The sequence below is a fragment of the Thermobia domestica genome, chromosome 16 (genome assembly GCF_964235325.1).
Source record: "Thermobia domestica chromosome 16, izTheDome1.hap1.1, whole genome shotgun sequence".
Classification (NCBI taxonomy): domain Eukaryota; kingdom Metazoa; phylum Arthropoda; class Insecta; order Zygentoma; family Lepismatidae; genus Thermobia; species Thermobia domestica.
Window position 1 is genome coordinate 14,568,957 of NC_137469.1, and position 13,238 is coordinate 14,582,194.

Here is a 13,238-nt window from a genome sequence, read left to right on the forward strand (position 1 = left end):
TGTTGTAGTTTATTCCATACAGTACATTTGTTCTTTCTGCAGTCTTGTTGTTGTACATTTGTTCGTTTCTCTGTACGGACCCCATAATTTCTCAACGTTAAAGCATCATATCTCCCTTCTTTGGCAACATTGATAACCCACCTTTTGCTTATTTTCTTTCACGTTTTATACCAATTGTTTTAATGCAATAAAATGGTATACGTTCTATTAGAAAAACTGTAAATTTGTGCTGAGATGGCGACACTGCTTGTGTGATAGTAGTGCCGTATTCTCGGTTACGTGTCCCCTTTCTCGTCGGTATCAGGTCACTTGTAAACATTTTTCATTTTCTGCATTTTCCGGCGTTTTGGGGGGCATAATTTGGCAAAGCCTAACCCGATCACTGCTTGATATATGTATTATACGTAGCAAGTAAACAAGGCATTTGCGCACCGAGTGACTATCACCACGATGATTAGCGATCTAAAATTAGTCAGTACACCAATTTTCATACATATCAAGCTGTCACGGATCGCATACGTCCCTTGGCAGAGACACTTGGACTTCTCTAATCAGAAAGCTTCAACCAGCAACTAGTTCATAGCCAGTCAGTCATTATTGCATCAACTGATTGGACAACCCACCTAACCAATCAGAAAGCACCAGCCACCGACCAATCACAGCCAGTCTTTAGGCTGACAACTGATTGGATAATCCATCAGCCAATCAGAGTCACCTTGCCCACTTCTCATAGTATATATACGCAATTCCTCTGTCTTGCATCTTCATACTCACCCTAAAGATGAGAATAATGTTTGTAGAACATATATTCACATCACGTTCCTAAATATGTTATCTGATATTGATCTTTACTATCTTTATCGCATTTTATTATTTTTTCTCACAGATATCACCCAGAACTAGACTACTTGACAGTCTGTATATATATATATTATACCTACGAATGAAATAAATAGAATGTTATTTATAACAAGGCGTTAGAATGATACAGCCACACACAAAAACAATAAAGAAAGTTATATATATATATACACTAGACACCAGGGTATGAATTTGATGTATTTTGTTGCATAGAACCCAAATTTTGAAACCCCAGTACGATTGACTCTGTCAATTTCTTATGGACGAAAAATTTGAGCGATTTTTCATAGGAGGGACACACGTTTTTCATCCATAAAACGAAATTGAGACGTTCGATCATCCTGGGGTTTGACAAAATACATCGAATCCATATCTTGAGGTTTCGAAATTTGGATTCTGTGTAACAAAATACATCGAATCCATATCCTGGGGTCAATCATCCTGGGGTTTCGAAATTTGGATTCTGTGTAACAAAATACATCGAATCCATATCCTGGAGTCAATCATCCTGGAGTTTCGAAATTTGGATTCTGTGTAACAAAATACATCGAATCCATATCCTGGGGTCAATCATCCTGGGGTTTCGAAATTTGGATTCTGTGTAACAAAATACATCGAATCCATATCCTGGAGTCAATCATCCTGGAGTTTCGAAATTTGGATTCTGTGTAACAAAATACATCGAATCCATATCCTGGGGTCAATCATCCTGGGGTTTCGAAATTTGGATTCTGTGTAACAAAATACATCGAATCCATATCCTGGAGTCAATCATCCTGGAGTTTCGAAATTTGGATTCTGTGTAACAAAATACATCGAATCCATATCCTGGGGTCAATCATCCTGGGGTTTCGAAATTTGGATTCTGTGTAACAAAATACATCGAATCAGTATCCTGGGATCCGCTGAACGGAACTTTTTTGTATGGCTGTGTTACGTGTATCTTTCCTATTCAAAATCTCTGAAGTTTTTCGTCCTCAAAAAAGGTATTGAGATGATCAATCATCCTGGAGTCTTCAAATTTGGATTCTGTTTGATAATGCACATCAAATCTATACGTTGGAATCCGGTGCACAGAACTTTTATTTCTTGTGTGTGACTGTGTAATTAGTTTGCTATGGTTGTACAGAAAACACACAAACACACGAACACTGGTGCAAATCCCGGGGGATGAGGGAGACATGTCCCCCTCAATCTTGAAACTGAAAGGGACTGTCCTCTCAATAATCCGGTTTGAAATGTGCTTTTTGGGGATAAATGAGGGGGGACTGTGTCCGACTACCACTTCATCTGCATCGCCTGATACTTAATATACAAGTTCATCTTAGAAATCAGACTCATCTATTGCAATATGAGTCTCTTCTCTGTCCCCCCCTAGAATAAGCCTCAAATCTGCCCGCCTGCCAATGTTGAAGACAACTCTGCTCTTCAAATCCTGCACAACATTGTTTTTCATCTTCATAAATATTTTGAACATCGCTTTAAAAAAAGATTATGGGAACAGTCTTACCCTGCTCCTCCCACCCAATATTGAAGACAAATTTGCGCCAATGCACATGAAAGAGTCCGCTGGTGAAAAGCAAATAGAGGCATTAGTCTTTGCAGGAAATGGCTTTTTGTCATATGATGACTCCGAGAAAGGAACAAAAGGTTAGCCTCTTACAAGTAAACCTTACGTTTGGGTGAATCGAGTTGCTGACTGAGACATACATGAGAAAGTAGTATTGAATGTGGTCAGTATTTCAGTGAAGTTGTTGGTGCGAAGCTCCAGGGGTTTAAGAGATACAGCTACCAGAACATCACATGGAAGTACAGAATAGTCTGCATACGGTTGGAGGTAAAAGCCCTGTTAGACCTCTTGTAACGACAAAAGGTGAATACCAAATATATGGGTACATATTAGGACTAGGGGGAAGTCATATAGTAAGGGTATACCTGACGGCGGCCATCTTGAAATCCGCCATTTTGAATTAAGTTTAAGTTTTTAAAATAGGAATAGGGTCATGTGATACATGATTTAAGGCGCAAATTTAATCAGAAGAGCAATGGTGACATTAATTTTGATTTACGCGCAATTGGTAAAAAGTTACAGGGAAGTTAAATATTGTTGCAGCATATGTATTATTAGTCCTTTACCCCACCTTGTAAATTTTGTGTTAATGATAATAATTAAATAAAAAGCAGGTAGATAAATATTAGGTCTATGGTAAGAGTTGTCTTGATGGCGGCCATGTTCAAATCTGCCATTTTGAATCAGACAAAAGTTTTAAACAAAACGCATAACATTGACACCTTATTAATAGCAAATTTTATCATAAATCCAACGGTATAACCATTTTTGCTTTATCATTAACCAACACAAAATTAAATGGGAATAGAGTAATGCATAGATGGCTTCGGGCTAGAAGTTAATCAGAAATACAATGGTGGCGTTATACCGTTGGATTTATGGTAAAATTTGCTATTAATAAGGTGTCAATGTTATGCGTTTTGTTTAAAACTTTTGTCTGATTCAAAATGGCGGATTTGAACATGGCGGCTATCAAGGCAACTCTTACCATAGACCTAATATTTACCCACCTGCTTTTTATTTAATTATTATCATTAACACAAAATTTACAAGGTGGGGTAAAGGACTAATACATATGCTGCAACAATATTTAATTTCCCTGTAACTTTTTACCAATTGAGCGTAAATCAAAATTAACGTCGCCATTGTTCTTCTGATTAAATTTGCGCCTTAAATCATGTATCACATGACCCTATTCCTATTTTAAAAACTTAACCTTAATTCAAAATGGCGGATTTCAAGATGGCCGCCGTCAGGTATACCCTTACTATATGACTTCCCCCTAGTCCTAATATGTACCCACATATTTGGTATTCACCTTTTGTCGTTACAAGAGGTCTTACAGGGCTTTTACCTCCAACTGTATGCAGACTATTCTGTACTTCCATGTGATGTTCTGGTAGCTGTATCTCCTAAACCCCTGGAGCTTCGCACCAACAACTTCACTGAAATACTGACCACATTTAGTACTACTTTCTCATGTGTATCTCAGTCAGCAACTCGATTCACCCAAACGTAAGGTTTACTTGTTAGAGCGCGAAATTTTATAAATTTTATATATAACATACTTTGAAATTGGTTACTTTAAGTTCCGAATGTTTCGAAGTCTTTTACCTTTTGACGTGTACATTTTCACATAAAACTCTAAAGAACCAATTTCTAAAAGAATACTACACGTATCGCATGCAATTTAAATACATATAATATGCAAATTATATTTCCATCAGTAACAGACACAACGCCACCTTTTGATTGGGAAGGGTAACTAATGAGATTCGAAATACTCATCACATTTGTAAAATGAAATGATCTCATAATAGTGTGTCATCTGATATACGAGGGATTTAAAAAAATAAAATAAAAAAGTGTTATCATCTGATTTTAATGCAGTAATACATGAAAAATAGGGTGTGAGGGCATCGTATGTATCACTCCCCCCTCACTTTCCGAAATGTGTTCCTTTTCTCTCTCTCTCTCTACCATCCCTCTCAATATTTGTCATTACATATATATCATATCCTTAGGGTACCTAAATCATGTTCGAAATGTTTGGCTTTCATGCCAAAAAAGGATATATATATATATATACACATTTTTTTACTTCAAATTATGAAACAAAAATAATGGATTGTTTTGAAGCAAAACAAAAAGAAAGGAATATTTTTTTTTTAAAAAAAAAAGTTTGTTAAAGAGGCCAAAAGATAAATAGAAACCATGAGTATTGTATTTCGTTCAGTGCTGATTAATGACTGTATAGGCCATACATGTAACAATAGATAGGGGGAAGTAGGGGTATATGTTTCGAGGGGGTGATGAGTGGTGCGAGGAGATTGTTTGCTTATCATGACTACTAATACATATTCCATTAGAATTAGCCGTTTGACAGTTTTTTTAAAATATTTGAACGACATGCTGTATGCATGATCACCCCCATCTATGTAACAAGAAATCGTTATAATACGGGTTTAGGGATGAGGTGAAAGTTTTTTCTCTTTTTTTTAAGGGAGTGGCAGCAAAATGTTTGGGAAAAGTGGGCGGACCTTTCGTTGTCTAATTAGGAAATTATTGTAATTTACAAATTATGAGCATAAAAATAGGGGGTAGTGGATGAAAATATCCGTGTATCAAATTGCAATTCATTTTCGTTTTATATTTCGGTTTTATACGTACAACTGATCATTTCACCATCCTATTATTTGATTTTTATAATAATTACGTGTTTTGTTTTAAATATTTTTTTGAAAAACTGGTGTTCTGTTATTACACTAATTAATCACTTCAAAATATCCAGTATCACGTAACATATATAACATAAATTAATAATATTATAAATTGACAATATTTTTTTTAAAAAAATCATCAACGTAAGCCGTCATCAAGAACAAAAATATCAAATAAAATCTGTATTAATAAGCTTAATGTAACAAGAGCAGGATAATCCCTTCCTCACACCATATATCGTTTCATAAGTGCTTCTGATACAAACTTAAAAAAAAAAAAAAAAAAAAAAACATGGTGCTTAATGCTTACATACAAAACCATTTGAATATATGCACCTATGATCTGGTGACACATAAACAAATATCAAACTAAATAACTGTAAATTCGTTTTATTTATTTACTAGCACGAAGGCTGTTGATAACGTTGCAGGTGTAAGTTTCAAACAAAACCTTTACACACTAAAGAATTATTTGGCTTTGAGACAAGTTTGTGCTGCATGGTACCATTTGTGATATGATGTGCCCAAGGAAAGATCTGGAAGATTTCGTACACCTCCAGCTCTGGTTTATTCATCTATGGTTTCTTAAATAGCTTTGCAAACACTTTGCTCATTTTCAATATCTCTACAGGCACAGGAAACTTGTATTTTATTTTTAGTGTAATACGTGTTAAACTTGTAGTCGCGTAATTAGGTTTACAACTAACACACAATATAGTTATATTTCGTTAAAGTGGCGCCTTTTGTGTATTAGTATATTGTCACTAAAAGAATGATAGACGAGCATACACACCCAAGGAGAACAAGAGAAAGAGGGGAAGATGAGGACAGAAGAAGAACAAGAAGCGAAGAATGGAGCATTATCACGCAATTAATGGTTCTGGCTATTATGACTGTCTTTATTGCTGTACATTGGCAATAAAAAATTCTCCCACTTCTTTGAAGCACTTTACTCCACCCTACCCTATTCTATTCGCTCCCAGTCCTACCATCTTTTACAACGACCAACGAAGAGCATTTTCAGACACAAAATCATATATACACATCGCAAGATACACTTCCGGAATGAAAGTAACGTCGCGAACCCACGCGTGCCGTTTCACCCTCGGCGATCATTCTTCCTCCAATTTCCCTAACTCACACCCTATTTTTTTCTCTCTTTCTGTGTTTCTGAAAATAAAAGTGACAAAATGCACTTCTCTATACAATTCGTCCCTAAATCCGTCGACTCCTTTCGCGTCCCGCCCGCACGTTCGTCCTTTTCATGTGAACGACGTTAACCCGAAAATAATGATATTTCGATGCCCACGTTTTTATTGTTCGCGCTTCCATCCACTGGACGATAAATGTGAACTTACGGAAAACACACACAGATACACGTCCATATATAATACATTTACACAACAGAAAAATATTGCTTCTATATCGTAACAAATGTGTTTGTTGTCTGTATGGGTGCAAAAGCCATTATTTTTTGTGTATGGGTGGGTGTAGCAAGTAGAAAGGACCGAGTTGTTCATATTAACACTCCCATCCCCCCAACCCCTCCGAATTCACATCACATCACTTCCCATTAAACCAATGCATAAAGAATTTCTCTAGGAAGCAGTACATTATATCGGGAATGACTGCGCCTTTCACAGTTTGATATATTTCTTCCTTCTAGTCGTCTTAGAATGTACTTGCTGTCACAAGACATCTCTTGATCTATCGCCATAATTTGACAAAAAAAAATGTAATAACTGTCCAGAGATGGAATTTGTTCTGCATTTGTCAAAGGTTTACCTTAAACACAGAGTAGCTTCAGAACTTTTTTAATACGAGGGCGATTTAAAAAGTAATTATAATGAGCTATTATAGGCACATTATTGAACAGGTAGATAAACAAGGTCTGTCCAAAGAAATCGAACTTTCTAAATATAGTGGTACTGTTTGTAAAGTTATTCAGCGTTCCATTTTTTCAAAAAAAAAGTTATTTACGTTACTAGTACATCCTTGATAGCGCGTGTTACACTGAGATGAAAAATTTTACAAGCCTCATTGAGAACACTAGTTGTACCTGTCAGAAGTCAGAAGTATAGCCAGTATCTTTACATTTCATATAAACTCTAAAATATTGCCTGGTAAAAATCAGTTACTACTAGTTCTGCGCAATAAACGACTTTTATGTTCATTTGGGTATAAACATATATTGAAGAACCTGGATGATACATATATAATCTATTTTTTAAAATAACGCTATTTATTAAATATTTACCCTTATGTAGCAATTAAATTTCCCATTACTAGATGTAAAATTCGTATAAGATTATTTCCAAAAAATCAACTGCAAAAATTAACAAAACGAGATGAAAAATTTCGTAATACGACGACAGCAAAGAACCCTTCCAGATTCGAGTCGAGATGATATTTGTACAAAATTTACAAGATGAAACGAGACGAGAAAATCTTATTTAGCGTCTCGTGGGCGACACAGAATTTTACTAAGACCAAATCAAGCTTCGATGTTTATGATGAATATCAAGCGTATTCACATGGAAATATTTCACATGCATACTAAACAAGTCAATGATTATCTCCAAACCAAGTTTGGTTGGATTGAATGACTTCTGTAGATTCCATACGATATATACTATGTAAATCCAAATTTGATGGCCCATAAGTCTGGAACCAAACGTCTGACGAGGAAATATTTCACAAGCTTACTAAGCAAGTGAAAGTCTACCTCCATTCCAAGTTTGGTGAAGATCGAATGATTTCTGTAGATCTCATACGATATATACTTTGTAAATCCAAATTTGATGGCCAATAAGTCTGGAACCAAACGTCTGACGAGGAAAATATTTCACAAGCTTACTAGCAAGTGAAAGTTTACCTCCATGCCAAGTTTGGTGAAGATCGAATGACTTCTGTAGATCCCATACGATATGTACTTTGTAAATCCAAATTTGATGGCCCATAAGTCTGGAACCAAACGTCTGACAAGGAAAATATTTCACAAGCTTACTAAGGAAGTGAAAATCTACCTCCATTCCAAGTTTGGCGAAGATCAAATGACTTCTGTAGATCCCATACGATATATACTTTGTAAATCCAAATTTGATGGCCAATAAGTCTGGAACCAAACGTCTGACGAGGAAAATATTTCACAAGCTTACTAGCAAGTGAAAGTTTACCTCCATGCCAAGTTTGGTGAAGATCGAATGACTTCTGTAGATCCCATACGATATATACTTTGTAAATCCAAATTTGATGGCCAATAAGTCTGGAACCAAACGTCTGACGAGGAAAATATTTCACAAGCTTACTAGCAAGTGAAAGTTTACCTCCATGCCAAGTTTGGTGAAGATCGAATGACTTCTGTAGATCCCATACGATATATACTTTGTAAATCCAAATTTGATGGCCGATAAGTCTGGAACCAAACGTCTGACGAGGAAAATATTTCACAAGCTTACTAAGCAAGAGAAAGTCTACCTCCATGCCAAGTTTGGTGAAGATCGAATGACTTCTGTAGATCCCATACGATATGTACTTTGTAAATCCAAATTTGATGGCCCATAAGTCTGGAACCAAACGTCTGACAAGGAAAATATTTCACAAGCTTACTAAGCAAGTGAAAGTCTACCTCCATTCCAAGTTTGGTGAAGATCAAATGACTTCTGTAGATCCCATACGATATGTACTTTGTAAATCCAAATTTGATGGCCCATAAGTCTGGAACCAAACGTCTGATGAGGAAAATATTTCACAAGCTTACTAAGCAAGTGAAAGTCTACCTCCATTCCAAGTTTGGTGAAGATCGAATGACTTCTGTAGATCCCATACGATATATACTTTGTAAATCCAAATTTGATGGCCCATAAGTCTGGAACCAAACGTCTGACGAGGAAAATGTTTCGCATGCATAATAAACAAATAAACATCTATCTGCACTCTAAATTAAGTCAAAATCGAATGACTTTTGTAGAACAAGTACTGGTATTTTGCGCTGTAGATGAATAAAACAGCTGTACCTATTGTCTTGAAGGAGTACAACTTGACATAATAAATGATTTAAAAGGTTATTTTAAAAAGTGCCATGTCGTAGTAAGTCCTTCTTGTGATTGATGCTTTAAAAAAACAAGAAAAGAAAAATTAAACAAAAGAAATTTTGAAGAATTGTTTCCTAGTTATTAATTCAATTTATGTATAAACGACTGACACATCTTTTCCGTATGGACTAAGCCGGTTCATCCTCGTTTTTGCGCTAAGATGGTATTTTGTAAAGCGACCTCCAATACAAAAAAAAAAAAAAAAAAAAAAAAAAAGAGAGAGAGAGAGAGAAATGAAAATGAAGAGAGCTACGATCCGGAATCTAACCACATTTGACCCGAGCGTCTTTTAATTACCACTAAACAAGGTTAGAGGCGTTTCTTGATAATTGGATACCTTGATAGAAGCGTTAGGGGCAGAAGTGGTTCATCTCGGTCATTGCAGGTTAAGAGGATTACCGGTGGTAAACCATGGCCCATCCTACCGTCACACAGGGAGACCACACAAAGCGCAGCTGGTCACAAGGTTCCCCCTACCCACAGGGATACCACAAGCCATGTGAAGCAGATAAAAGACGACTATATATATATATATATATATATATATATATATATATATATATAGTGTGTATTTATGTTACGTCGCATACGTCAGAATTACAACCCTTAATAAGAACGAAAATAACTGTCAAACGAACTTAAACAGGAAGTCTGATAGTCAGTCCTTTTCGATAAAAGGTTTTTCGAAAGTATATATACACATAATACTTGTTTTCAGCAGCACACCAGAAAGAATCTACTTTATTTATTTACTTAATCCACGGGATTAACGAAACGATAAAAGTTTGACGGATGTAGCAGTGTGGCCAACCGGCCAAAACAAATTACAAATTGTAGATAAAAAAAAAAACCTTAGTTCAGAAGTGCTCTTCCACAACACGAACAATGCTTGTGATGTTTTATTTTTTATTCTCTTACAATAAACTCTGTAAAAGCTTATAAATAATTAGGTATTTTCCACTTAACAGGATATCTAAATTGATTTGCTGTTATTTTTTACATTTTAAAAGATTGCGGTGAATACGTACTATAAAGGCAGACTTGTTAAGAAAAGAAACTTCAATTAAATAGTAACTTTTTTTTTCATCATGTTAGTTATATGAAAGATGCCCCCGAAGAAGAAACAAAAACGCTCTTAGAGAAATCTAAAAAGGATTTCGCAAATCATTTTGTGCAGTGTAAACACCATAATTTCTGAGAGCGTGTTTTGATTCTCTATTTTCCCCTTAAGCACGTTCTAACCTTATGTGACTAAAAATAAAAATCTAACTGAAACACTAATTTTAAAATTTTTAGGCCAGATGTATCATTTTTGTTTTAAAGATTAACTTCTCTTCTTATGCACCAAAGTTAAAGGTAACGGTGAAAATGAGAATGACGAAAGTGGCAGTAAATGGGAGAACCCTGAGAAAACCCACGCATACGGTGTTTGTCCATCACAAAACCCACTAAGCTAAAGCTGGGATCAAAGCTGGGATTGGAGTCACGGTGGTACACTGATAGAGCGCTTATCTTTCGTGCGTGGGGTACCTGGTTCAATCCCCGGCAAGTAAGTTTGTTGTGGATAATATTGTGTTCGTGCGGCTTTCTTGGAATACTTCCTTTCCTCCAACATCCTTATTCCACCAATTCTTCCATTATCATTCACTTGCCTTAGTCATCATCTTCCTTAGCCTAAAAGGTATAAACGTGGGACGATAAACTAAAATATTTTATTTCGAACTTGGGACCCTAGACGTGAGAGATGAGTGCTCCACCACCGAGTCACCGCGGTCCAAGGCCCGCGGCCCAAATACCATCAGTAATATCATACCACATGAAGATATTGAATGAAATTTAAGACCCCTTCACAGTAGCGAGGCTATATGGAACAGAATATATTACTTAAATTCTTAATGCAAACATCTACACCAAAACAAGCTTATAACAAAGGAAAATACTCCACAAGCAGAGGTAAAAGTTAGGGGGAACGTGGTTGGACGTCGATCTTCCGCTTCCAAAAATATGTATGCCGTTCGTTCGTTACTCAAATGTATCTTGATATCGTTAAGTGAATAAAATACGGTAACTGTTTTATACTGCCTTGTATAAGTGTATCTTAACATAAATGAATAAAAAAGATCCTTACTGCCTTACATGAGTGTATCTTGATGTTGAGTTGAAGAATTTAACTGTTTCACTACCTTCCATAAGCAGAACTTGACATTGTAAGTGAATAAAACAATTGTATACCGACTTACAAAAGTGTATTCTGATCTTGAGAATAAAGAAAACCGCTTTTTACTGTCTTACAAGAGTGTAGTAAATAAAACACTATTTACTGCCTTACATCAGTATATCTTGATACGGAATGAAGAAAACAACTGTTCATACTGCTTTGCAAAAGTGTAACTTGGTACTGTATGTGAATAAAATATTCTTTACTGCTTTACATCAGTGTATCTTGATGCCGAAACAAAGAAATTAACTGTTTTTAATCTTGAAAATGAAGAAAACAGTATTTTACTGCCTTGGAAAAGTGTAACTTGACATCGTAAGTAAATAAAACACTGTTTACTGCCTTATATGAGTAAACCTTGATGTCGAAACGAAGAAAACAGATGTTTTTGCTGCATTGCAAAAGTAACTTGGCACCGTAAGTAATAAAACAGCTGAGTTTATATGAGTTTATCATAGAGCTCTCTCATGACTATACAGTTAGCATATACGCCTTTAGCTCGAAAGACAATAGTTTGATTCCTGGTGGGGTCTTTGTGGTTCGATTCCAACATTAATGTCCACGTCTGATATACCATATGTGTTGAAAGGAATGCTAAACTTTAAATTATCAATCAACATGAGTGACTGGTAAGTGAATAAATTAGTTGTTTCTACTGTTTGGCACAAGTTGAAAGTAACTGAAACTGTTGTATCTACTGTCTAGCACAAATTGTAAGTGAACATATCAGTTGTTTTTACTATTTATTACAAGCTTTAATTGAACAAAACAGTTGCTCTTCTGTGTAGCGCAAGTTTTAAGTGAATAAAACAGTTGTTTCTACTGTGTAGCACAAGTTGTAAGTAAATGAAACATTTGTTTCTACTATCTAGCACAAGTTGTGAGTGAATGATACAGTTGTTTCTGCTATCTAGCACAGGTTGTAAGTGAATAAAACACTTGCTCCTACTATCTAGCACAAACTGTGAATGAATAAAATAGTTGTTCCTACTGTCTAGCACAAGTATAACTTGACATCGTAAGTGATCAAGGCAGTTTCTTATCTTTCTGCCACGGTCAGTAAGGCATCTACCTACCAACTAATTTGATCCTCGGAAAAGCAGAGCCTTATTTATTATTCTACTCTTGTTGAAAAGCGTTTTCTATAATAATCTTATAAAATATGAAAAGTAAACTGTTGTGAACTCACTATAAAACTTTCAACCAAATAATACAGTGTTGCCAAATATTTTTTTAAATATTATCAAGAAATAAAAACAATTGGTAGAGATTTGTCAACTTACTTGTGCTTTCTGTCCCGGATACATCTGGACACGCTTGATATCGTAATAGTAGACTGGAGTCTTCTGTGCATGAATCTATACTGGATACAGGGTTCTTGCAGTCTCCATGACCACGGTTGTACGTAAATGTGAAAGGGCCTTTAAATGGACACGGCACAGGTTCTGCGTCCACTCGAAACATCGAATACAAAAGAGCATCTCCTGTGATTAACGAGCACAAGTGTTGCAAACTCTCATCTTTTCCATGGCAATATGCTAGAAAAAAAGAAAAAAACACATGATAATGTCTAAACAAAACAGATGTTTATTGTTTTACCTAAGTGTAATTTTGCATCATGAATGAATCAATTGCGTCGTTTAGGCAGGGCACGGGGGTAATTGCTCCCCTAATTTTGAAAAGTACATGCAGTTTAATAAATTCTATACTAATATACTAACAAAAAGTGTGAAATTATTATATCGATGAACAAGCTCTCCCCTAGCAAAATCTGA

General features: G+C 35.7%; 1 protein-coding gene across 1 annotated transcript in view; it reads right to left on the bottom strand.

Moving 5' to 3' along the window:
• LOC145672920 (uncharacterized) overlaps positions 1–13,238 on the bottom strand; it is a 636,249-nt gene that overhangs the window by 88,133 nt on the left and 534,878 nt on the right. The window contains exon 5 of the mRNA XM_081742132.1: positions 12,747–13,001. Within this exon, the coding sequence (XP_081598258.1) occupies positions 12,747–13,001 (255 nt within the window). The remainder of the gene's footprint in view (positions 1–12,746; positions 13,002–13,238) is intronic.